Raw genomic sequence first — 26,478 nt, 5'->3', positions numbered from 1 at the left:
TAATGGTTTAACTCCTTCCTTCCTCTCCAGCCACTACATGTAACTTCTTCAGTTCCTGCCAGCAGCGGTTTCTACCAAATGTGCAGAAGTCTTTTTTTTTTTTTTTTTTTTCTTAATGAAGAGCAGTTACGCAGCACTAGAGGCTGGGGTTTTCCCCATTCCTTTACATGCATCTTCTGCCGAAGTTGGCAGCTTCTCTTTCCTGGCTGAGACACAATGACGAGGCAGAGGAGATGTGGCAGTGTTGTATTTCACAAGAACAGGTGCGGTGGAGTCTTTTTCTAACACCACAAAACGCAATTACCTACTTCTTACTACTGTACCACAATAAATAACTTTCATTGGTCTCAGCCTGTTGTGGTAAGACATTAGAGTTTTGCCAGGTCACTGTTATTTAACTTAATTTATCTCATTTCCTTGCTATCCCTGTCTCTTTAGGGCAGAAAGGTCAGTATGGCATATACCTTATTACTGCCTACTCCGTTCTAGCCCTGCTCCAGCACTGGGTGGCCATGCGGGAGGTTTGTTGCCCAAACTAATACTGGTTTCTCACATAAGGGAAGCGCTTCCCCTCTGCTACCCACTGCTAACTTTGTGACTTCCCCGGAGAGCTGCTGGCGGCTGGAACTGGCAGTCGGACCTGGCAGCACACCGCTTTCGTTAAAAAGGCCAGATTGCAGCTTAATCAAACATCTTTCCAAGCTGCATCAGGAAAATCCAAAGGCTCTGCTTTGAAGAATTAAAATGAGGAACGTGCTCTTAAAATGCTGACGTTGTGTTGTTACCGACACTAAAGCAGATCTTTAACATGTTAAAACCATGAGGCATTGGTTTCCCTTTTTGGAACAAAAAGAGGAAATTCCTCATGTAACAGGATGTGTTAAAGAAATGCTGTATCTGAGGGATTCTGATGTTGTCTCTTTCCCTTTCTGTTACTTCCTCAAAAATTATGAATTATAAGAGTGTGTGTGTGTGTGTGTATTTCATGTCTGGCCTCTCTCATGAGCCATACCCTTAGGCAGAACTTGTCTTTTTTTTTTTTTTGTTGGGTTCAGCAAAAACTTTATTATTTCCAATTGTTTTTTCCATTCAAAATTAGTTGTTTCACAGACCCCCTCAATGGCTGGGATATTTAATTCCAGTTACAGAATAATTTTATCTCTGTATCTGTAAAGCCTTTGTTGCTGTGATATGATCGGACTGATAAGATTATAGAGCATACTAGCTGCTAAAAGGATGGGTAATGTACGGTTGTAGATGATCCTTCTGTTGTGGCTTTGAATTCTCCTTTTTGTGGTATGGAGGTTCATTGGTTAAGATCAGAAATAAAGGATATGAAACCGGCAGCAATTTGGCTTAACACACAAGCGAGATTCTTAACTCTGTTTTCCTAGCACAACCTTGCCTTTTATGTGAGTTTTACTGATTAAAAATGCTTTGGTTCTGACTTCGCAGCTATGTTAAGAAGCAGGTACTCCTGTGTTATACGGTCTCAGATTGTGCGAGTGCCTGGTTCTGGCTCTCCTTAGGGTATTTCACGGACTTTCTCATGCAGGAGGATTTAGCCACACATCTGTCAGAAAGCAGCTTTGTGGAAGAGGGCTTAGGCATGTGGTGGTTTGCATGAGCTGCTGGAAGGCGATGCAGCTGAGGAGCAAGAGCTAGTGGGGTAGGTAACGTTACTCTTGGGATGCAGCTCTGTGATTCGAGGAGTGATCCTCCTCCGTTTCACTATTGACTGCTGCAGAGGCTTTTGAGCCGTGTGGTCTGGTGTACTAGTGAGCTCTGGGAGGCTTTTTAGGGGTCAGGGCAAAGTGGTCTCTCCGAGGGTGACAAAACATCCATCAGTTCGTCTTCAGCCGCTGAAGCCTCTCGCTAACCTGATCGTGGATCCCAAACATCCCGAAGGGGAGGGATCTGTCCCTCTGCCTCTTGCTGCTACGTATTCAGGAGTGAAAATTGTCCAGCGATCAAACATTTTCCGGTCAGAACTTCCCACATAACACTGCAAGAGGAAAAAATCAAGTCCCAGGGTAACTCAGGGTTGAGATCAAAGGAGAGCAGGTGCCCTGAAGAGACGAGGCAGTAAACTGCACAGATGAGGATCTCCAACCAACCGACCTTGGCTGGTGTAGATAGGTAAAATTATTCTCATCCTTATTTTCTTAGAAGCCTTTTACTTTTTTTCTTCTTCCGTACAAATGTCTCTTTTTGTCCCCAGCAGGGTGGTGCAGGAAGTAAATGTCCGAGTGAATCGTCATAGCTCATCCCCTGTTTCGAACGGTTAGCGAGCCGCACAGCAAACGGTTAACTAAATACTGGCTCTGACCCACTCAGAGTAAGAGCTAGCTGGAGGCACGGCTTCTGCTGAGACAAAACAATTTCCTACCATGCTTTAGCTCTTCTGTCATTGTGTTTAGCTTGTGCATCAGGGTTTTTACATGCGTGCAGTGCAGATGTTAGCAAGGATACAGTGATCCTCTAATTAAACAATGAAGGGCTTAAGTTGTCTTCAATATAAGAAGATAGGCAGCACAATTGATAAGAGGCAATAATATATAAAAAGTGGCTTACCATGCTGAGGGACATCTGCTCATACTTCATGTGGATTCAGCTCCCTGTAGTGTCGTGGATGATAGCATGAAGTGAGCTCGTGCTGATGCCGTAGGAACTCACTGGATTCTCGAATAAAGGTGAGGACGGTAGACTTCAGTCGCCTCTTACCACTAGCAGGAAGTGGCAACATCCTTTTTTTTTTTTAAAAAAAAACTTTTCTGTGTTAAATAGGAAGCTGAAGTGACTTTATTTGTTGAGCTTCACAGCAAGCGAGTGCTGTGAGAATATAGTAAGACAAAGAGCCCTGAGGCCTTTGCATATGTTTCTGCTGTGCCGTCGTCTCTAAGGAAGAGCATGACTCAGTTACGCTGACTTGAAATATTCAGTAGTATATTATTTCTCTTGCAACAGAAGGGCTTGGCACTGCACTCTGTTGGAGATGCCGTGTTTTTCCTAGGCAACAAACTGATAGTAAATTGTTTAAACTTCCTTGCGGCTGTTAAATCCCTTCCCATAACATCCCCTGAAAACAGGACGGGTGCTAAGATATTTTGGGCTGCAAAGATCAGTCCTGCGATGCTCCTGTTGGCACAGCGCTGAACTGGCAGTCAGGCAGTAAAGGCAGTGATTTCACTCTCTGTCTCTCTCACCTCTGAAATGTGTGGCCAAGTGCCAAACCAGCTGTGCTTTCCAGGCGGCTTCCAGCTTTTTTTCTCCCGGGTAGGTGAGTCTGGCCTTGAAGAGAGAAATTCATGCATGTTCATGCCTCAGCACTTGAAAAGAAAAGGAGCAGTTCCTTATCAACCGCATTGGAGCGGGGAGAGAAGATAAATCCTCTGGAGGTGAAGCTACATGGCATGTAATCACTTGGAAGGGAAAATGCCATCGTTGGTGCTGGTACAACTCCAACACACTTGACACTTCAGGATCCTGCGGTTTCCTGGCCAGAGCTGCTTCTGGGCTTTGCCTGGATTGTGTTGTAGTGCTGCTAAAATCTTGGCTTTGGGACTGAAGGTGCCTGTACAGCTTCTGTTGGGGAAGGGTAGCCATCTACTTCGTTTCCTTTCTTTTTTTTTCCATGGAGTTGCATCTTCTGTAGTGGGCACTCCATGCAGTTCAGCTGATATGGGCTTTCCGGGAGAGAGAAGTGTTTCTGGTTGTTTTTGACAAGCAAGTGCCATCCTCCTTTTGCAGCCTTGTTCATCCTCGCTGCAGCCTCAGGGAGCAGTCACTGAGGGAGCTGGCAGCTTTAGCCAGCACAGGGATCCTGCACTGGGACAGGTCTTGTATGTGAGGTCAGGAGGTCCAGGAACCCCGTGGGCAGCTCTGATACTCCTGGGATCTGCCTTCTTCCATGGGCACGTGTTCAGTGTTGCTGGATGCCTGGTTATGTTTCTTCTAAACTGAAAGCATGAGCTCTGTGACTAGCAGAGTTTGGGTAATTAGACGCGAATGCAGTCAAGATGGATGGTATAAGAAACAGAGGTGGTGTGGCAGTAAAGAATGCGGCAAAGCCTGAAAAGGAATGGCTCCAGTTAAATGGTGCAGCAGTCATTGCGATAAGGGTCTGCAACCGAGTGAATCACAGAGTGCTTTGTGCCCTTTTCCCTGCTTGCAAAGGGATTGGAGCCTGCCAGGGAGACCCTCGTGCTGCAAAGGTCGGGTTGCATGTCTGTGTGGACTCTTGCAGCAAACTCGTAAAGCGTTTGCTCAACTCCAGGAAGCCACATTTGCCTTGGACAGCCCGCACTCCTGGAAGCCTGTCCAGCTCCAATAGAAAAAGGCAGTGCTCCCGTGAAAAAACATAGCTGGCAAGTGTGTTCCCTAACAAGGTTCACGCCTCTTTCCAAAGAAGAAATAATGACTATAAGGGTAGGGGTAAATGCAAGACAGCAGTTCTTACAAGCAAGGTTGCAAGAAGGAAAGAAAGGACAAAGTTGGTACCAGATTAAATTTAATTAAGAAGGAATCTGATGGTTGACTGACAATTTGGCCTTCTCTTGCCCTGTCCTCCTCCTCTGTGGCCCAGTGGCTGGTGCACTGCAGTGTGTTTTATCAGCTGCATGTCTCCGGTTGTCTGAGACGGTTACTGGAGCTGCTCGGGGCGTGTGCCCTGGACAGCTTGACCTTTCCCGACTGCGGGAGGTAATGCCTGGCTTACTTTTCTCTCTTGCTGCTCTATTTGGTACATCCACTTGCAGGAACCTTGTAAGGCAATGTGAATGAAGATGTGTCCTGTCTCCCAAGTCATGTGTCCTTCGCATTTCTTTTTTCATCTGTCAAGAGAAATATTACTTGCACATTAGACAAGTAACTTACATATTACTGTCTTACATTGACTATACACGTGACATGTAAACAGTATGAATGACAGATTTAACTATAAGAATATTTTTGCTGAATTATGTCACTTGCCCTGGCTTCCACACAGTTTGCAGGGTTCTGTCATCACAGGGATACTTTCTAAAGTAGCATTATCTGGACAGGATGGCAACTAGCAGCCCCATGAAGACCTTCCTCAACCTTTTAGGAGAAAGCCCGGTAAGTCTGGTAAAGGCACATGGCTTTGGAGTCAGTTGAGGAGCTAATTAGAGGCATCTCAGTCTGTTTCAGTGTAATGCCATAAGAAGTGTGTGCTATCTAGAAAGCAGAACATCTGGTGAACAGGCTAATGAGAGCCAGACTGGGGGAACTCTGAGGAAACAAACCCTGTAGAGTTTGTTTATAACTCTTTGAATTTGTAGGAGGTTACTAGTTTGTTGGATTTTTTAAAATTATTATTATTTATTAAAACAAATGCAGACACCAAAGATCAAACAAGGAAGGTGCAAACTGACTTCAGTTTGACATAAAATAGCCCAGCTGGGAAGGGTGAGTTCTCCCTCGTTCCTGTGAATGTTTTCTGTCCCTTATTCCCCTCTCGGCTCTGCCCTCGAGATCCCCCGTGGCCGCCTGAGCTCCTCTGAATGAGAGGAGTTTGTTTGCTCTCTCAGCCAATGGAGAGTTTGTCCTTCCCCTAAGTAGAGAATTTGTTTTGCAAAGGGAGAGGTTTGGGCTGGGGAAAGTTTATGCTCCTTCTCTTTCTTTCTTTTTTGTTTTTTTGGTTTTTATTGTAATGATGACATATGGAAACTATTTACACAGGAGCATGCTCTGCTGCACTGAATGGAAATGTTGGAGTCCCGGCAGTATCGTTCCGGATGCCTTGTGTAAGCAGCCAGCTGGTTTTGCTTTTTCTTTTTTCCTCTTTTCTTTTTTTCCCCTCCCTCTCTCCCTTTTCAGGGAACGTCTGGGATAAGTTACACAAGTGTGGAAGGAAGCTTTGCCATCTGCGAACAGCTCAGTTCGTTTACTTTGTCATGCCCCTTGTACTGTGAACTTCACAAATATCTGTTTTCTTTTTTTGCTGGGTGGGGGGAAACTCCTTGCTGTGACTAGTCAGCACTTTGACTCCTTTCCCATTAGTTGTTCATGTTCGCTGGTGAGCAAATTCTGCTATATGCCAAAATAAGAGAGCGTGGCACATGAAGCCTTGCTTTACCACCACGCTCATGCTTAAAAGCTCTTTGTCTCGCAGCTAAGCCCTCCAACAACTTGCGCTTAGAAACATCCTGCCGCTAAGACAGCAATAGAGAAATGATTTAACTGAAGTCTGAGCCACCTTTCTCAGAGGGGAGGGGAGAAAACATTTAGTTCTGCAGAGAGCAGAGGAAAATCTTTTGTGTGTAGCTTTCCCTTGAGGAAGCTGCGAGACTGAGGATCAGCTTTCGAAGGGGAGGGAGGAACTTCAGCTCTGACTTGTCTCCCTCTCCCCAACTCTGAACGCAAGTGTGCCCGCTGGCCGACGCGGTGGCTGCCATGCGGTGGAGAGAGCCGCCTGCCATCTACTTCGAGGATTACGGGAGTCCTGTGGAGAGATCCTCCTATCTCATTGAGCTCGATACTAATGGTAAATGCCGTCGGGGATGTTCTGCAGCACGAGCTGAGCGGAGCGGAGGTTGCATTAGTCTGTGTCATTGTTATCATGGGAGCAGCTGAGGAAATTAGCTAGCTGGAGGGCTGCCAAACAAACAGTCAGAGGGTTGCTTTTCAAATTTATTATTATTTTTATTATTATTTATTACCCAGATGATGCAGTTGCCTCAGGGATGCTAGATCAACCTTCTGGTACCTGATGGGGAAGGAGCTGATCCACAAAATGCAGCTCCCCACCAGAACACTTCACCAGTACGTTTTCTGTTGTCTGTGCCTAGAAAGATGATGTCTGGTTTAGACAGGAGGAGAACATCTTGGTTTCTAGAGTTATTTTTTTGTTTCTGATTTGCATCTTTGAGTGCTGTTTCGTATTCGCAACCTTGATCTCACTAGGACATCTCTTCTGTTTCAGCTGCGAGTCCTCTGTGTGAAATGCAGAGGGGGGTCCTGGGTTTTTATTGTGGCAGCTGTGGCTCTGCATCGGTGAAGGGGTTTCTGCCTCTGTCAGGAGCATGCAGTGCCGTTTCTCTCGATGAGTGCAGCTTTTGGCATGGACTCCCTCCCCACTCCTGAGGGTGTTCTAGAAAGACTGAATCAGTGTATCTATTCCTAGTGTTGATCCTTTTCAAAGAGAGGTTGGTCTTTGCGAAAGAACTGCTTCAGGGTTAAAGGTAGTTTGGGCATCTCTTGGTAGGGTACAGTGGTTTGGTGTTTTGTTTAATGCTACAAACCTTTGCTGATTTGACCACAGTATGTTTTGATGTTCTTAAATTTTGTATATACTGTAATGCTCCAATAACATAGTAATATTGCAAGCAACCTGCTTAATATGTCCCTCCCTCTTCCCCAAAAGAGCTCGTGCAGCCAAGGTGTTGATTCTGTGCTTTTTCAATATCCCCTGAACTGTGAGAGATGAATCACACTCAGATTTTCTCTGAACACTTGCTGTGTTTTGAAGGTGAGTTATGGAAAGGCCTGGAACTCCGGCTCCTGTTAGTGCCTTCACAGTTGTTGCTTGGTTTGAGCAAGGCATCCTGCAGCCTCGCCCCAGCCACCAGATAATGAAGGAGCTGTGGGTGACGTGCTGTAGAGCTGTCCAGGTGACATCGTGGATGGCACATATAGCTCTGGGTGTCACTGGACAGCAGGTTATGTGTGACAGGGAGAGGTGGCACTCTCTGCTCCGATGTACCAGTTACTTGTGCGCCTCAGCAAAGTTTGGGGGTGTTTGACAGCTCTGCGCCGGTCCATGGTAACGCTTGAGGCCTTTAAGGCTGGGGGCTGGATGCCACTTTGTGCTCTGCCTCTACCGTGACCCAGCTTAGTGCCCCACGGAGGGGAAGGCAGGCAGGACGGGGCTACAGTGTGTTTCGTCTGGCAGCAAACAATCTGTTAGGATGGGAATGAGGATTGGAAAATAACTTGTCTTCTGGGCAGTAAAGATCTTCAGCAGTGAGTCCAGGTTCTGATGGAGATGTGCTCCTTCTGCAACTCTGTTAAGCATTAAATGCAAAAAGGTTTTTGCTATCAGGCTGCAGTTTGAGGGAGTCTGTCTCTTTGAAACACATACAAAAGCTTCGTAAATAATAACATTTAAGAACTTTTTAGAGCTCACAATATAAAGCTTCTGATTTTTGCATATTGCTGTCATCTTTTAGTTAAAAGGCAAACAAACTCAGAAGACTGCCATTCCAGTTCTATAGATAAATAAAATCTCTGTCATTCAGTTTTTTCAAGAACTGTGCTCATTCAAGGTGTAAAAGGGGTGTGGGGGAGGAATCAGCCTCATTCAAACATTTGTCCAGATTTTGAGTGGTATTTTAAGGGTATGGGGGAAACAAGGAAGAGAAATAGGCTTAAATGCTGCAGAATTCTCAGCAATCTGAGTATGCAGTCTGGAAGGTCTTCACAAATCCCAGATAAATGTTATCTTAATTTGATTTGAGGGTGGAAAAGGCAGCTGTGGCTCTGCATCGGTGAAGGGGTTTCTGCCTCTGTCAGGAGCATGCAGTGCCGTTTCTCTCGATGGGTGCAGTTTTTGGCATGGACTCCCTCCCCACTCCTGAGGGTGTTCTAGAAAGACTGAATCAGTAATTCGATGAGAATTATTTTGTCACAGCAAAGAGATGCAGCAAATTTTCAGCATGCTGTCATGGGAGAGGAAAAGAACCTCATTGTAATTTTTTCCCACTCTCAGACAACTTCTCGTAAGACAGAGAGAACAAGCTACCACATCACAGCTTCTGTGCTCATAAAAAGGGGGAAATCAGCACTTTTGCACTGGCAAGATCAATTTTACATGTACCCTCTTTGGGAACATGAGGCACTGGAGGAGGGAAGTCTCTACTGAGAGCAAGAACAACCATGTGGTTTGGGTAATGATTGAAACTGGAGAACTGAGTGCATGGACAGCTCCACCACAGGTTTCGTGCGTGGCCCTAAGCAGGTCTCGCTTCTGTGGGGTCTCTGCTCAGTATTCTTTGTCAAAGGTGCAAAATAAAAATCCCAGTCCCAGAAGAAGAAACCAACTGATATTCCCTTTTTGAACAATAATTGTCTTCGTGCATGTTTTTCATGTGTCTTAATAGCACTGAAGCTGTAGAATGCAAAAAATGGCAAGTATTCTGGAGTTTATATACATGCCCTGCGTAGCTCTCCCATGGGAAGGGCACTATGTATGTGTAGCTATGCTTGGGAGCTGCTTTTTGCAGTAGAATTGTATTTTTTAAATGAAATTTTTAGTTATGAAATCTGGTACAAGTGTTCATTGTTTTATAGTGCTTTACTGATGAGACAGACCCGTTCTTAGAAGTTTCAAAATCAATCTATGGGATATGAATAGAAAATTAATCTTGCTGTTTGTTTTCATCAGAGGAGTATTGGTACTTATCTGCACCAAAAAGAGTGTTGCAAAGATGCATTGTTTAATGACTCTGTAGAGCTCTGAAAAAATTAGGCTTTCTACTAAAAATACTGACTGCTGCTATTAGTGTACTATACAGCTTCTATACTCAGACTGGTTTCCCTTGCCTGTAGTAGTCCTGTACTCCATTCTTCTGCGGTCTCTCCTACCATTAAATGTGAAAAGGCAGTGTTCCTTTAGCAAGCCCACTTTTATTTTGTGGGTTGGACATCCTCAGAGACTTCTAGATGTTAGCTGCCTGTTTATAGTTTATGACTGCTGATAGTATGCTACGAACATGACAGCACAGATCTCCTGAGCCAGGAGACCTGCTTATTGTATTAAATAGGATGCTGTCTCTTTTGATGATCTTCTGGGAGCATTCCCGTGTTGAAGTGCTGAGTTTGAGTGCGTCTCTTAAAAGCTCCTACATGGGAAGAGTCAATTTGTCTGTGTACAAGCTGTCAGGTTCCTGGGTACTCTGCCACCTCTTGATGCTTGTCTCTGGTCCCAGTGCCTGGCTTGTTTGCGTGCCTCCTGATCAATCTCAGCTCGCTTAATTGTAAATCCATTTTTCTCTTATTGTACTGATGCAGATGGAGGTAGCTATGACATTATTAATGATGCGTCCAGCCCTGCTGCCGGGGAATGCTGTGCGCAGCAAAGCTCTGCCCGACACAACTGGGAAATGAACTACCAAGAGGCAGCAATCTACCTCCAGGTGAGCCCTGCTGTTTGGTGTATTGTGTGAAAAATGAACTTCTGAAACTATGGTAGTTCTTGATGACAAGAAACAAAGAGCTTCAGTTTTGAGGTTAAAAAAATCGGTGCTTTGCAAAGGAATCCGCTCAAAGAGTGGGGAGATGCTGGAAGTGCTTTCAGACGGGCTCTGGCAAGTCGTTTGGGAGCAACTGAACAAGCTACCCATCCTCTCCCATCTCTCCCAGTGCCAAGGACTGTAGTAGTTGAGGGATTCAGCACATGTTCAGTTCTGCCACCTTACCATGGAGATTTCTGTAACTTGTCATAGATCGTCATTTTATCTCTTCAGTTGCTCCAGGGTGGATGGTCAGCACTCTCCTGGAGACATCTCATGTTCTGGAACTGCAGGTCCTAATCCTGTCTTGGCCACAGATTTGGTGGGTGGCCCTGGGATGTTCGTTTAGCATCATTCAAGCCCTGCAGGTCATGCAAGACACAAGAGAAGGTAGAGGTCTTGATTTCTACAGGAAGAAAGCGTGCTGAGATTAGGATCAGCCCAGGAGAGGAATTTATCCTATTTAAAAAGAAAAAACAAACACACCCCACCCATGCTCCAGTTACAGGGAACACCATCGTTACTTCAACAAAGGTATAATATTTTTAAGATCGCCGTACAGTCTGGTGTGATGAATTAGGTACCAAAACTGAGCTTCTCCCAGAGCTGGCCAGTCTGAAATTGTTGCTGGTTCCCTTACTGTCCTTCCTTCCTCCTTCTCTTCGTTCCCTTTCAAAGGCTCTGCATTGCAGCTTGAAGTGCTTTGGACCCAGTTAGGTTTTTTGCTTAAGTCACTGCAAGGTGATTGAAACCCTTTGTTCCTCCCTGCTCCTACCCCACAGGACTGAGAAGTATTGCTTCTCTGACATTTTAAAACCGGGTGGGCTTGGACCTTGGTAATACTTCAGCTTCGCCATATGCTAGAGCAGCACTGGCAATATAATGGTAGCTCCAGCCCCTCCCGGGCTTTTGTTTAAACTCATGATTATTGGAGATGCTCTGCAAAGGGTCATTGAGCTGCTGCAGTGTCTGATGGTAATGTACGCAGCAGGCTTGGCCCTTCAGATGCAGATTATTCTTGCTGCTGCCTTGACCAATGATCATAATGACAATGTCCTTGAAATGAAGTAGACATAACTTAAAGAGCATGCAGATTTTTTTTTTTTGCCCGTGTCTGTGGGCAAGAGTGTCTTATCTGAATAAGAGGACTTTGCTGTCCAGCAACGTTTTGAATTGCTTGGCTACCAAGAGGCAGAATTTAGACTATTTTTCATTCTGCAAGTGTGTTTTGTCAGGCGTGAATAAGAATGCCCTGCTGATACAAGCTAGCGCTCTCTTTGAGTGGGGGGGGCTTGTGTTTTATGGAGCTGGCTGCTGGGTTTTGCCCTGCTCGCAGTCTGGCTCACTGACCCGGCAGTGTGTGTGTGTGTGTTCTTAAACAGAATGTGAGCTTGCCTGTGAGTTGAGTAAATGAGAAACATTTGAAACCCTCTTCTGAATTAGTCTCCAGAATGCTTCACTTCTTAAAGGAGATACTGTTTCCTGACCTTGTTATCCATTTGCAATCACAGTTATTCTACTTTGATAGTAATAGCTTACTGTCCTTACAGTAATTGCTTACTTGGAAAGATGTTAATTTAAAAAAAAACAAACAAACCAAAAAACAACAAACAACTTTTTGTGCATCTGAGTGTCCCAGCTAGGGAAAAATGATCTCTCATGACAGTTTCCAAGAAGCAGCAAGTTTTCTGTGAGTGACTAAAGCTCCCTTGCTTAAACCATTGACTCAAGAAAGAGAAGAAGCTGTTGGGTGGTTCTGCATGAAAAACCTCTAAATTCTCCCCAAACTAAGTTTTGTCCTAGAGGTAAAATTAGTAATGATGTAGCTGTTTAAAAATCAGTTGTAGACAAACTGTTAAGATGGAGTATCTGACCTTTTAATGTTAATTAAGCTTTCTAGTTAAGAGGGAATGACGGATCAGCATAGAGACTTGTTAATTTTTCATGGAGTCTGTCTTCTCACATTCCTGAAGCAGAAAACAGTGCGTGTGCTCCAGTGTTTTCTCCCAGATGTTTTGCAAGGCCAAGATAAGCAGGAGCAACTGTCAGCCAGGTGCCCTGGAGCTTATCTGTGTGCTTTTGTGTTCTGTCCTGCAGAAGTTTAATCAAAGAAGTCTGTAAACATGTGGAAGTGGTTGCAAATAAATGAAGTGCTGTGTTTATGTTGGGATGTTGACTAAAGTTTCTTTGCCTACCTTTATAAACTCTTTCAGCACTCTTCCTCGTTTTGAAAAGGCTCAAGGGTTTCTGAAGCAGGAGTTTGTGGATATTAATGAGTTTCATTACTGAAATATGCTTATGAACAGAAGGGGATGTCCCGTGTGTGTAGAGTTCATTCCTCAATAAACAGATCAATGTCAGGCTGTAAAGTGGGAATAGTCTGTTGGGAATTGTATCTAATCCTTATAAAAGTCTGCGTTCTTCATGTGGAAAGCTCTGTTATAGTACCGAGAGTTACTAATGCTGTTCTCTTCTTTATTCCTGCTGCCTTAGGAAGGAGAAAATAATGATAAGTTCTTCACTCACCCCAAAAATGCCAAAGCACTTGCTGCCTACCTCTTTGCACACAATCACCTTTTCTACCTAATGGAGCTGAGCACAGCACTGCTTCTCCTGTTGCTGTCTCTCTGCGAGGCGCCAGCTGTTCCTATGCTCCGTCTTGGCATCTTTGTAAGTACTTTGGGGCAAAATGAAGAAGTCTGCCTGTTTTGCGCAGGTGGGTAAGAGGAAAAAGAAGGCTAAACATAGAGGAAGAACGTAGCAGTAGTAGGAAAAAAAAAAACGTGGCTTGTTCTGTAAATTGGTTGACAGCAGATATGTCAACCAGCAAAACATCCTTTTTTCATCTGATGTGCGTAGACCACAATGAAAGTGACACTTATTTCATATTATCAATTTGTGCAGTTCTTAAATTCTTTCACTGTTAGAGAAGTGTGTGGTTTTCGCTTTTTCTTGAGGTAACTCAAGAATCTGTGTGCTTTGACAAGGTGGTTTTCATTGTCAGGGTTGGTGCCGTTACCCCAGCACCACCACTGGTTCCTAGAACACAAACAGATCTCAGCCTGGGACAGGTCGCTAAACCTTCTCCTGTCCTCTCCTCCCAGTGTTGTGAGGACTTTTCAATGTGCGCGTGTCTTTGAGGGACTTGAAGTTTTATGTCTAACCTTCACAAAATGCAGGTTGAGAGAAGGGATACACAAACTGGTGTGTACTGTTGTCAGTCCACAACCACTTCACGAGGTCAGGCACAGTGCTAGGAGCTGCTGTTGCTGGTGGGAGAACCTACATCTGCTTTTGGAGCTGTTAATGGCACCCTAGGACCATGCCAGGGGTGTAGAACAGCCGTGACAACCTTGGGGTCAAACTGTTCCTCAAAATGAGTCAGGGCTGCATAACTCAGTTTGGGTTTTGAGCTGTGACTAAAGCTGAGGTTGTAAGAAAATACTGTCATTGTCTTTGTGGTGCATTTTGCATCTCCCAACAGAGAAGGGGTCTATCAGCACTGCCAAAAAGCTGCATTCTGTTCCAGAGCTTGATCAGCACCCTGTCTGTGGTGTCCAGAACATTATTTCAAGAGAAAACCCTTCTCTATATAAATTCTGTCTGCCCAGCAGCTTTTCTTCCTGCATTTCACTAAAAAAATTGCAGTCTCAAACTTTTTTAAAAGGTTTTTGCTCGAGTTGCTGGTGTCTCACCCTTTTGTTTCAAATGTATCAATACATTTTTTGATGTGTTATTCAAGTCTAAAAGGGATGTGGATTTCCAGGAAATTCTGGGCTGATACCGAATAGAGGAAAATTCTATGGGCTTTAATACAAGCACAAAGCAATACATGTAGAAACTTGGAAAAACAGAGGGTTGTGCTAGCTTTAAGAGTGGCCTTGGGTTTTCCTGCATGTCACAGAGCTGTGCTCAGACTGTTGTCAAACCCACATGCTTCTTGAAAAAGGAAGGGCAGAAATGTTGCCTCTGATGTGCTGCTGTTTGTAATCAGAAGCGCTGGTTTAAGCTTTGCTGTATTGTAACAGGTCCATGCAACCCTGGAGCTGTTTGCGTTAATTGTGGTAGTCTTTGAACTCTCGATGAAGATGAGGTGGCTGGGCTTCCAAACCTTTATCAGGCACAAAAGGACTATGGTGAAGGTAAATTGTCTGTCTGATTGTCAGTGTTTCTCCTTCAGCATCTTCGGGAACCGAAGAACCGGATTAAATATTGGCCTGTACTGTGGCAGGGATGACTTAGCCATGTGTCCCAGCTGCCAAATGATTCATGTGAGATCTCTTAAGCTCTCGGAGACACCTCCCATCCTGAAAGTGTCTAAATAAATGGGTGGTCAGCGAGAGCTTTGCCTTTCCCAAAAGGAGACTGCAGCTGTGCCTCTCATTAAACTCCTTTTTTGCAGACTTGCGTGCTGTTTGTACAGTTCATAGAGGCCATCGTGGTGTTGGTGCGCCAAACCTCGCACGTCCGGATAACGAGAGCTCTGCGCTGTATCTTCTTGGTGGACTGCCGTTACTGTGGTGCCGTCAGAAGGTGAGTGGTCAGCTGGCTGGGTTTTCTGCTGTCATGCCTGGGACTGGGGTGGAGGAAAAGCACTCTGATCCTGCAGGCATCTCAGGAAAATAAGTGTCTTTCATGGGCATTTCAGATCTCCAAGATCTTTTGTAATTGCGACTGAAGTGTACCTGGTGTCTTGCCTATGTAGGGAAATTTCATGGGTAGTAGCTTTGGATGTGCTCACGGTACACAGTGCTTATGTGTACTGTCCTCAGCTGTATAAACTACCTCAGAGAGCACAACACGTGAACGTGGCTGTGTTGTTTCTGGCTCCTAGGTTTGCCTGTAAACTGCACAATGAACCACAGAACTAGTCTTTAGTCTGGAGAAGGAAAGTTGACTGGGTGACATTAGTACTGTGTGCTGTACCTGAGAGCTGACTGCAAAGGACAGATAGGTAGCTTGGAAATGATCTTAATTTACCTAGCTTTCTACTTCTAATCCTTGGAAGGAGTGGGAAGAAAGTCCTCAAGTATGGTGTGTTGTTGGGTTTTTTTTTCCCTGCCAACCTGGAGGAGAAAGCATGCAAGTTTTACTTTATTAATGTTTTCTTATTTTTCCAGAAATCTGCGACAGATCTTCCAGTCCCTCCCACCATTTATTGACATTCTTCTCCTCCTGCTTTTCTTCATGGTGATTTTTGCCATCCTGGGTGAGTTGTATTTATGGAAGGTGAAGTGATACTCTTAACCAGTTATTGTCCAAAAGCAACACAAACAGCCTGGATGAATATAAAGATGATCAGATTCAGAGTCCTGCCAGGATCTTCCATTTATCCCATTTCATCTGCAGTCATCTGGAAGGCAGAATTAAAGATCAAAAAAATTTAGAAGCTGGGTATTTGATTTTGAGACAAAGGTCCTTTTGACCTCTTCCAGAGGATAGTCTGTGGTGTGTGTGTGTGTTTGTGGTTTCCAAGTTCTGTTTCCATCAACTATTCCTCAATCTTGTAAGTTTGGTCTACATTCCCACAAATGCATGTGTCTGTAGTGTACCTGCTACAGTCCTATACTCAAACCATCCTCAGAAAGTTTGTTTTCCGAAAGGATCGGTGAAATGCCAATGACATGTATTGGCAAATCTATATGGAGAAGGCCTTCCAGATACTCTCCTCTTCACGGTGTCAGAGAGGGCTTACTCTTAGTGTGACCTTCTCTTTGGGAACAGAGACTCACCACTCTGCTGCTTGACATTAAACAGACTTTATTTTTGTTTGTTCTTTCCCCCTTTCTTCTCTCCTCCTCTACCTTCTCTGCTGCTTCTCTAGGTTTTTACTTGTTTTCTCCTAACCACTCGGATCCGGTGAGTATCACTGATTCTTTCAGCTGAAGCGTGAGTCCCATTTTGACGTGCTTAAGAATCAAACATTACTGTGTAGACGTAGCTTATTCCTGTGTGGTGGCCTGGGAGGCCAGATGCTGGCTGGTCAGGGGCTGCTTGTCACCCTGGTTTACCCCCTGTTGGGAAGGAAGACGGTGCAGGCAACTTCCTCAAAGACAGGATGTCCCAAAGGGAACATTCACGGAGTTGTTCCGTGTTCTTGGTGTCTTAATTCAGTCGAACGAGCCACCTGCCGCTGTCCCCAGGGGAGGAAGGTATCTGGGTAAAAGCTCGGCCACCTCGGACTGTGCCTGTCAGAGTCCAGCAGCCACTAGTTCCTGCTGCTGCCGTCTGTAGCTTGCTGGGAGTAGCTACTACAAAAATGTGTAGATGAGCTTTTAATTTTTTTAACTCTTCACATGCCGTCTCTCGGGGACCTTTAAAAAGGACCAAACCTGAAGTACCCTTTCCCTAGGGGAGGCATCAGGGAATTGTAGAAGCGCCTGTATTCAAGTGGGTGAGTGGGTTGGTTGGTTGTTTTTTGAATGAAATGTCGCTATGAAGTTCTACTTGCATTTTGTCATGGGGTTTTTTTCTTTCAGTACTTCAATACCTTAGAGAACAGCCTCGTGAATCTCTTCGTGCTTTTGACCACTTCAAAGTAAGTTCATGCTTTTCTAGCTCAGTCTCTCCCTTTGTCCCCAAAGAAATCTAGCAGAGCCAAGAGTTTATTTGCAGAAATGCTCTGTCTCCAAACGTGACCCCTTTCCTCTGCATGAGAGGGGGATTTCCTGGATCAGCCTGCATGGGAAGAACTGGTATTTCATTTTGTTTTAGGACACTGTGACCTCAGATGCAGAGTTATCTCTAAGCGACTCAGACCACTTCATCGCTGTGAGGGCAATAAGGGGGGAAACAGCTTTATTAGGCCTTGGTCCAAGAAGGGAAAGTTTCTATTTGTGCTCCTTTGTCAGCTGACAGTTTGCTGTTGTGAAGTAACTTCCTATTGCTCTGCTTCAGTTCACCTATCTGCTAGGAAAGGGGGATAACACCAGTGGGTAAATATTGATCTGCTGTCAGGGAGAGCTCTGAGGATTAGGAAATTAGCAAAGGATGGAATAAATCTTAGGTTGTAACACTCTTACACCAAGGCTGTGTTGCTGTCGTTGCTAAGTATCAAAGCACAACCCTTAGCCATGTTACAAATCCCTTTTGCCCATTTGGTTTTCAGGATGTGCAAGGAAAGTGCTTTTCACATTTATTTTTTTCATCATGCCTCCATGTTCTTGCTGCTCGTTGCTAGGCGCAAACTTCTGTGTCATGAGCAACCACACGTTTTGCAGAAGTGTGCGGGTCTTTGGATGTGAGTTTACACACGCATCTGCGTCCTGTGCCTCTTGCCTTTGTAGTGGGAAGTGTAGCATGAGCTATTCACTGCTTAAATTGTGTCTTTTTCGGATGCAGTTTCCCTGATGTGATGATGCCATCTTATGCCCGGAACCCCTGGTCCTGTGTCTTCTTCATAGTGTATCTCTCCATTGAGCTGTACTTCATCATGAACTTGGTGAGTGTCTTGTTGAAGCACTTGACTTCTCTCTGCCTGACTTTGGAGCTCATTGCCCAGCAGAGTCTTCCCCATTCCCAAGAGTGCTCTGTAATAATCTGAGACCCTTTGGCAGAATGCTTCTAGAAATGGCAGCTTTGCTACACATGGGAGTCTTTTAATGTTTAACCACAAGGAGTTGAACTAAATCACAGAAAACAGAATGATACAAGTATCTTTCAACCTCTCTCACATTAACATCATGCTTGGAGTGACATACTCAGTTGCATGAAATTTATTGTCCTTTTCTGTCTTAATTATTTATCGTAAAATGGCATTTTATTATCTGGGCTTGCCTGAAATACTTTGTAAATCAGTTTGAAGGGGATGGAATTACTAGGTATGGCAGGACTTGGAGTGCTGATAACTGCAGTGTGAGAGCATGGCTGCTGTGCTGGCTCTGCTTCTTGCAGCACCTAGGGCAGGGCCAAGACCAGCTTAGGTGAGGATGTGAGCGGTGGAAAAGGGGCTGTCAAAGGAGTTGAGGAATTCTGCAACCCCAGGTGAGTGATTTGATGCCTGTAGTGGGCTTGGATTTCGCTGCTGCTGTCCTAGATGGAGGGTTAGTTTTGACATGTGTTTGCCAAAGCTCCCGTGGAAGGGTGAGCCCAGAAAGCAGCCCTCAAAACCCTCTTTCCAGGAAGAGATCGGGGCATTTTAACAAACCTTTTGATACTGTTTTCTGTTGGCATGTGTGGGGTTTAGCCTTAGCTCTTAAAACCACTAGCAAGTGTTAGGAGGCCAGAAATGTCTGGGCCTCTTCCAAAAAGTGGATCAGCGTGTGTGCAGTGTGCTTGGTGATCCTTTTGTGGGATCCCTTATGGCCAACGGGCCCTCGCTGACTCCATTCTGCCTCAGTCAGTGTAGCGCTTAGTAAATTCCTCCTGCAGGCAATGCCTCTCCTTGCCTCTGGATGTTCCTGCTTGTTCGAGAAGCACTGCCTCAGGTAGCCGCAGAGTATAAGGATCTCTCCTGTCTTCTCTCTGCAGCTTCTCGCTGTTGTGTTCGACACTTTCAATGACATCGAGAAGAGGAAGTTTAAGTCCTTGCTGCTGCACAAGCGCACGGCCATACAGCATGCCTACCGCTTGCTGATCACCAAACAGGTACGGGGCCCTGCAGGGAGGCTGAGAACAGCCTGGGGTGCGGCAGGAGGGGAGGTCAGCAATGTTTTAAGAACACCAGTGGTCTGGAGTGTTTAAAGAGCATGTTCCAGAAAAGATGATTTATGTCTGTTGACTGTAATCATACTCACCAAGGGCCACTGTGTTTTCATTTGTGTAACCTGTTTATATCTGTTTCTGGAGAAAAACCGAAGTAGTCTGAATTTCAGCCCCATGTGAGGTTATGGAAGTGTCTTGATAAAATGAGTGAAGTTTGTTCTGGAAAGCGTGCAATCATTGATTTCTCTCTGATTCAGTGTGGGTCACTTGAGGGCTTGCTTCTCAAGCACTAGTACTTAGAGGAGGGGTGGGTTATACAGGTGAAGGCACAGAACAGTTGCTAGATACTGCATGAGTAAATGGTGCAGAAACAGAAGTAATTCACCTACAAACAACGCTTTATGGGGACAGAGCACTGGGGGAGAGGGTTGATTTCTTGCTTAACTTGTGGAACAGGAAGATAAATAAGGCCCAAAAATAACTAACCCACTTCTAGTAGATTAGTTCATGTTTAGGGCACATTCATTATATGAACAGTTCCTGAGGAATAGCTGATAGTCTTAAAAAAGTGCCAGTAGTGGGATCTGTTAGGCTGTCTACTAATTTCCCAAGAAGAGTGGTTGAACTCTGTTGGTTGGGGTGTCTGGTTGGACAATTTTCACATGATAGGGCAACAGGGAACAGCTTTGCATTTGCTGGAGGGACTGAGTGCCAGGAGAGCTTTCTGATCTCTCTGCTCTGGGATAAGCTCAGTACATTAAAGTAATAGCTTAAGGGTACTTTTGGGGCTTAGTTATAATGGCATCTTACAATAACGTAGAAATCCTGCTTAAAACAAATCCAGAGTGGGAATTAAATACGCTAGCCTCTGTGTGCTTCTGCCTGATGTCGCTGCTTATGACAACATTCCCTTGTTTCTAGAGGCCGTCTGGAATTTCCTTCAAGCACTTTGAAGGGCTGTTGCGGTTTTACAAGCCACGGATGTGTGTCAGAGAGCGATATCTGACTTTCAAAGCACTGAATCAAAGCAATACTCCTTTAGTCAGGTAGGTCTTACTGGTCTTACTGCTGCACCCAGAGCAGGGAGGTTGCTTCACTCTCTGAAACGAGGCTGTACTTCAGAGAGGATGGCTGGGTTTATGGAAGGAAACTTGTCTGGGATGTGGGAATAGCGTTATGTGATTGAAAGGATTTGTCTGGGAAGCAGGGAGTTTGGAGGGGTGCGTACCCTGAGAGTTGAGGTTTTTCTACGGAGGTGATGGAGTTCCTGCGTGCCCTCTTGTGGATACAGCGCTCTGCTGGCAGTCACCAGGCAGCCTCTGTTTCCCACCTCCCCTGCCAGAACAAAGGAGCGAGAAATTGAGGAACAGCATTAGAGCCTGCAAGGAGCATTTCTTCACACAGTGCAGCCTCGCAGCTTAACAAGTTTTTGTTTTTTTCCAGCAGCTGGCTGTGTCCCCCAGGGTTTTGTTAATTAAAATCTGGTTCTGCTGGTGCTTTCAGGACTGTCATCCTCTGTGTTATGAGGCAGAGAATTACCATTCTGGTGGGTGGGTGCAGCTAACTCCAGCCAGCATGGAAGTAGAGGGAATTAGAGCAGGAGACCTTCTCTTCCTTTTCCTTTGTTCTGGCCACAGACAGGCTCGGAGTGAGTCTCCCATGAAACTGGTGCCGATGCTTCTCCCTAAAGTCAAGTGCCACAGAGAAGTGTTGAAAATGGCATGGGAAGAAAGGCTGAGTTCTTAAATTTAGGCACCTAATGACACTAGTAAGAGTCTGAGAAGTTCAGCATCCTCACTTTCAGATGCCTAAAAGCTGTTACAGTCCTGACCCTAAGCAGCTAGACAGGCATTCACGTTTTATGAGTTTCTTTGCTTTCATGTCCTTTTTCAAATTTCATCGTTACCTTGAAAAGAGAATGTGCAAAGACGTTAGAAAAGGACTGTACGAGTAATTAAGACAGTCCAAGACTTCTTCATGAAGAGTAGTGCAATCTCTATCCCTTGGAGTTTGCTATCTAAGCCTCAGGTCTTTCCTCTCAGTGGTAAAATTCTGGAGTTCAGCAGAGTCAGAGTTTCCTCTAAGGGCTGTAGTGTTACAGAAAGAAGGTAGGCTTTGCACCCTGTTCTGGCTATTGTAAGGCAGTAACCTTTGGCCAGATGGGGAAGAGGTCAGTGTTGAGTTATATCAGCTGTGGTTGCAGTTCTAATAAGGAGTTAATAACTTCCAGGGACTCTCTACTGATGATGCCTGACAAGGACAATTAAGGATCTAATCAACTCCAAGGCTCTGATCAGATGCTTCTTTCTGTTTTGCAGTCTAAAGGATTTTTACAATTTCTATGAAGTTGTTGGCTTAAAATGGAAGGTAAGTATTTATTGGGTGGAGAAGAGGGGAAGTGTGTGTGGGAGGGAGGGCAAAGGAGGCCAGTGATTAAAGAGAAGGTGGGGGAGACACAAAGGCAATCTAAAAGAAGCAGATGATGGGGATAAGTTGGGTCTCCATTTTTTGTATGGATGTAGCATTGACTTCTGATCGTGGCTGTTCCGCTTCCAGGCAAAACGAAATCGCGAGCACTGGTTTGATGACCTTCCGCGGACAGCATTCCTTATTTTTAAAGGTAACAGGCTGTGTTTTCACGACAGCATGTGTTCAACTAACAGGAAAAGCATTTCTTTACAAAGACAGGGTCCTCTGAAGGGACCTTCTCTTATGTCCCTGGTAAACAGCTGAGGGAAGGCCTACTAACCAACTCTCTGTGTATTCAGTCTCCAAGGAAGATTTCTGTCATGTAAATATTCCCTGTGCTCTGACCCAAACCCCAGGTTCCTTAAAATAAGATACCTCTTGGCAGAAGCTCTGTAGCGAACCAGACCCTGAGGTCATGGAGGGCTGTATTCCTTTTTCAGCACGGAGGTTAGGTGGGGATTTATGATTGCTGAATCTGGTAGAGTTTATAGAGTTTCTCCATATCCCAGCTGGCAACTCACAGCAGTGACTGCGGAGTGGGATTTGTGTTTTCACAAAAGCTGCTAGTCTTCCTAGTCCCAAGATGTGGTTGCAGCGCTCATACAGTGCAAATGTGATTTATCTCCCATGTCCTGAGTTTCCTGACTGAATCTATCCATTCAGAAATAAGAACTTATCTGCAATTCTTTTTCAGTGTTGTATGCTAGTGGGAAACAGTTAACACCATCTTGATCCAAACACACAGCTGCCATAGGAGTCCTACATATCTCTGCTGATGCACTCAACCCTCCTTGACAGCATATGTATTGTTCCAAACACAGGCAGTGCTTCAGCAGCTGCATTTCCCTCTGTCCACACCACAGAACTAGTACATAGAGAAAAAAAAAGGCATCTCGGGGGTTAAGGATAATGAGTTCATTGCTGCTAAAATTCTAGAGGAAATTTGAACTTGATCCCAAGAAGTAGAAGTTAATAATCTGCTAATCTGCTTAGTTTCTGTGCTGAGGGCTGGTATGAAAAATGTCTCTAAGGAGAAGATAGAGGAAGCTGCGTGTGAGGTATGGAGGATTGCGTAAACATTTGTTTTGTCATACTTTCCTTCACGCAGGCATCAACATCCTTGTGAATTCCCGCGTGTTCCAATACACCATGTGTAAGTAGAAGTAACGAGCTGTCTCTCTGCTAGGCTCCCTTCATCGTGTGGATCTGGGATGCTCTGTCTGTGCCAGCCCCTCTGACTCATCGTGGTGGGGCCTGGTCTTTGGTTTGAGCCATGGCTTGCGTGCAAATTCTGGAGTTTTGATGGAGAGGGAGGGAGCTGCATGTTCGTACCGATCGCTGCTGCAACCTGGGCTCTCAGCTCTCTCTGTGTTCAGTCCTCTGGAGAGGCTCATTGGTTCACTGCTTCATAACGCACTTGTGGGTCTGATTCTGTGGGTAGGATTCAGCTTGTTGCATTTGGGTAGGCTGGTGGTTAGCTTTCACAAGCCTTGAGGTTTTTATCTTGCAGCTGAAGGATGCTGGGTAAGGAACTGCCTTGCCAGTCAACCACCTTCTTCTGTTTGCACTTGAGAAGGTGCAAGCATCCTCGTTGCTGGAGGGATTGCTTGGTAACTGTACTGCCTGCAAGAATGATTCTGTGCTCCTCTTCTCTAGAGGAGAAAGAGTGCTTACTTGTGGTGCTACTCGCTATGTTCTATACGATCTGTACTCAGATAATTTGGGGGGTTTTTTTGAATGTTGGAGGAGATGTTTTTTGTAAATTCAGATGCTAAACTAAAGAGAGTGGGGTGGGGTGGAGTGAGATCTGAGTGAAAAGTAGAAGTCCTGCACCTTCGGTTCTCAGGATTTGAATGTTGGGGAGCAGCAATAGATCCAAGCTGACAGGGCTTTGTCCTGCACTGTTGGGCCTCTTGCTTTGTCCTGTGCTGCTGGGGACCTAGTGGTTCTCAAGATCTTGTTCCAGAACTAGGAGGAAGCTGAAATATGCAAGTAATAATATGGCAGAATGTAAAGTAATTATGAGTAAAAATGATTGAGCATGATTCAGACCATTGTTTTAGTTTTGTTTCCTTCTGCAGATAAAGGTACCGCATCTGTTAAAGGCCTGGGAAAGGGTAGTTTTGCAACTCTCCCAAGTTATGAGTTCAATTTGTTAGTTGAATTGGAAACACTGACCCTGCCTCTTGTCCTATATTGTACTCTCTTTGTTAGCCTAGGAAATGGATGTCCTCTGGTCCAGGAGTGTTTTTGCTATGGGTTTTTACTTTGTTTTCCAGATACTGTGGTGGCTGTGAATGGAATTTGGATTCTTGTTGAAACCTTCATGCTGCAAGGTAGGAAACATCGCATCTTGTTTCTTGACTGTGATGCTGAGGGATTGAATAAAGGGAAGGCTAGAAAAAGTTCTTCTTGTGTCTTGCAGGAGGGAATTTCTTCTCCAGAAACGTCCCATGGAGCTACATAGTCTTCCTCACAAGTAAGCTGATGCCTCCTAACAGAACTGTGTCTTTTTGTAAGGAGTTGGGAGGGGAATAGACAGCTCTGTTCCCAGAAGATTATTCAGTTTGAAGTTAAAACTTAGCCACAGACTAAGTGTAAGACTTAGGTGTACAGACTCCATCTAGAACAATGCTGTGCCTGGCGGGGATCATCAGCATCCACACAGACCCACGTGAACACTGCTGCACTGTTACACAGCTCCCTGCGCCACTGCGGTCTGGGGAGCCTCTTACCTCTGGTGCAACTCTCTGCAAAAGCTGCTGTATTACTCTTAAAGCTGGCTTCAGCCCTGAGAGCAGAATAGCCTTTTGTTAGGCACAGCGTGCAAAGTGATAAGCTCCTCCAGACTTGTGATGGCTCTGTGTGGAGTTGCTCACGTTGCTCTGTGCTGCACTGACTATTCCAGGAGGCATTACCAGCTCTGATCTGATTGCAGCTGTGAGCTGGCTCTCTGCCACGCAAAGCAAGGCAGTCCTGTTGGAATACAGAATGCAGGGGCATGCTGAGGAGAAGTCTGAAAGGACTAGGTGAACTAGTTGACGAGCTGAGTTTTCTAATTGAACATCATCCCCTCCGTAAACGTGTACCTTAGTCTTCCTTTTCAGCCCAAGTATAAGCAATTGCAACTTCATGTGCTGGTTCATTGCACTGCCATGGAACTCTTCAGTGATGTGAATTCACTTTCCTTCTCCTGCCAGTGTCTCTTGCTCAAGAGGAGAAGAAAAGTATAGCTCCTTTGAATCAAAATAGTGTGTAAAACTGCAGCAGGAGGTTCTTTGGAGAATCTAGGAGAGGTTGCTAGCCTCTTACTTGACTGCTGGGTAGCTCTAGTGCTTCCCTGGCCCTTAGTCTTCAAAGCACTTGTTATGAAAGTTGGAAGGCAGAGGCACTCTGCAACACTTCTTTTCACAAGGATGTGGTCATCCAGCTCCTCGCTTCTCTCCCACCTTGGAACCTGGAAAGAAAGACTTTGGGATGACTGAACCAGGGCATCATCATGTTATTGTGGCATTCCCTTAACCTACAGGCTCACAAGGTGCTGCCAGGACAGGGGGTGAAGCATTCAGATGGCTCCCCTTCGAAAGGATCTCTCCCTGCAGGTCAAGGCTAGGCTACGAGATGCGGATATGTTCCGCTGAGATAAAAGGAAATAAACAGGCAGGACTGAAGTCCCCACACCACTTTCTGGCCTTTCCTAGAGGAGCTTGTGCCTCAACATTTATAGCGTGTTAGCCAACTAACTGCTTTGTAGACTGCTCTGGAGAGAAATTACCACGAATACAGGAAAATGTGTTGATTTGGAGGGAAAATGTCTCTTTGGCATCTCACTGAGAATAAGGAGGATGGGCGGGAGTCTGTTAAACCTACGTTCAGCAGTCCTGTACTCAAAGCACCACATATCTTTGAGGGCAAGCCTTTGCATGAGCCCTCCATGTGATGCTGCTTATTTCTGTCCATGGCTGTCATCTTGTTTTACAGTCTATGGCGTGGAGCTGCTCCTGAAGACCACTGGACTGGGGCCTGTCGAGTACCTGTCCTCGGGTTGGAATCTGTAAGTGCATACTGACGTTTTGAGAGATGGCAAAAATTGTTGGGTTAGAAATACTGACTTCTGAGGTGAGTTTTTAGGCCCGTAGACGAGGCCATCAGCAGGCTATTATAATCCTTCTGCCCTTGGCCTTGCGCATCTTGTTAGGCTGGAGCAGCACCAAGTACCTCCTCTCTGCTGAAACACTAATGATAAATCATTGCTCTTATTTTATATTTTTTTTCTCTCTAGCTTTGACTTCTCAGTCACTCTGTTTGCATTTTTGGGGCTCATGGCACTGGCGTTTAACATGGAGCCGTTCTACTTCATTGTGGTCTTGCGACCCCTTCAGCTGCTGAGGTGAGACGGGAAGGCTGCGTGGGGGATGCAGAGAGCAGGTGGGAAAGAAAACAGCCAGGCTGGTTTTCCATCAATCCAGTTGGGAACTGAGCTCCTTACCAGGAGAGGGCAAGGATTGCTCTGTGGGTACGTGACCATGGCAAACAGGAATTGCTATGTGGGGTAATGAGATTAGCCAGAATTATCAAAATGAACGATAACAAAAACTTGGGATGGGATATGAAACCCCGTGCTTTGGAGCTTAAGCTGATCTCTAATAGAGATCAAGGGATTTATCGGGGGCAGATTATCCTGTGTCTGCCTTCATGGGGTTCTTACACCTCCTCTAAATTGTCTGATGCTGTTCAGAGAAAAGCTCTTCTGTCAGGGTGAGACAGTCTGAGCCAGTTTAATAATTTCCATTGAATTACCAGAAATTACAGTTTTCAAAGGATGCTGCTTTCTAGGGTGGAGTACAACCCTGCTCTAACTGCATCTCACACTTTAAGCAAGACTGCGGCCTGTAACCTCTCTGCAGCTCAGTAAGATGGGTCTGATTAACCCTCTCATTTCGAAACTGTTACGGAGGTACATGCACCTTCGCAGAACGCTTTGAGAGCCGTAGGTGGAAGGCATTTGAGAGGCAAAATGTTGTTTTGTTAAAAACAAGCTAATGTAATTTAGCTCTTCAGTGAGGATTTGAAGAACACTTTATGACGCTCAAGGGGGGGGGGGGGGAGGTTCTTC

General features: G+C 45.2%; 1 protein-coding gene across 1 annotated transcript in view; it reads left to right on the top strand.

Moving 5' to 3' along the window:
• Positions 1-26,478, top strand: part of TPCN1 (two pore segment channel 1) — a 49,236-nt gene that overhangs the window by 11,390 nt on the left and 11,368 nt on the right. Inside the window, exons 2-18 of the mRNA XM_009287513.2 lie at positions 10,030-10,154; positions 12,744-12,920; positions 14,279-14,392; positions 14,653-14,783; positions 15,371-15,459; positions 16,075-16,109; positions 16,730-16,788; positions 17,592-17,691; positions 18,720-18,836; positions 19,815-19,939; positions 21,212-21,260; positions 21,450-21,513; positions 22,471-22,515; positions 23,642-23,698; positions 23,788-23,841; positions 25,344-25,416; positions 25,645-25,752. Of these exons, the coding sequence (XP_009285788.1) occupies positions 10,030-10,154; positions 12,744-12,920; positions 14,279-14,392; positions 14,653-14,783; positions 15,371-15,459; positions 16,075-16,109; positions 16,730-16,788; positions 17,592-17,691; positions 18,720-18,836; positions 19,815-19,939; positions 21,212-21,260; positions 21,450-21,513; positions 22,471-22,515; positions 23,642-23,698; positions 23,788-23,841; positions 25,344-25,416; positions 25,645-25,752 (1,522 nt within the window). The remainder of the gene's footprint in view (positions 1-10,029; positions 10,155-12,743; positions 12,921-14,278; positions 14,393-14,652; positions 14,784-15,370; positions 15,460-16,074; positions 16,110-16,729; positions 16,789-17,591; positions 17,692-18,719; positions 18,837-19,814; positions 19,940-21,211; positions 21,261-21,449; positions 21,514-22,470; positions 22,516-23,641; positions 23,699-23,787; positions 23,842-25,343; positions 25,417-25,644; positions 25,753-26,478) is intronic.

Source organism: Aptenodytes forsteri, unplaced genomic scaffold (assembly GCF_000699145.1).
Source record: "Aptenodytes forsteri isolate BGI_AS27 unplaced genomic scaffold, ASM69914v1 Scaffold297, whole genome shotgun sequence".
In the NCBI taxonomy this organism is placed as follows: domain Eukaryota; kingdom Metazoa; phylum Chordata; class Aves; order Sphenisciformes; family Spheniscidae; genus Aptenodytes; species Aptenodytes forsteri.
The sequence above is the reverse complement of the archived record's forward strand: the minus strand, read 5'-3'. Positions and strand labels throughout refer to the sequence as shown.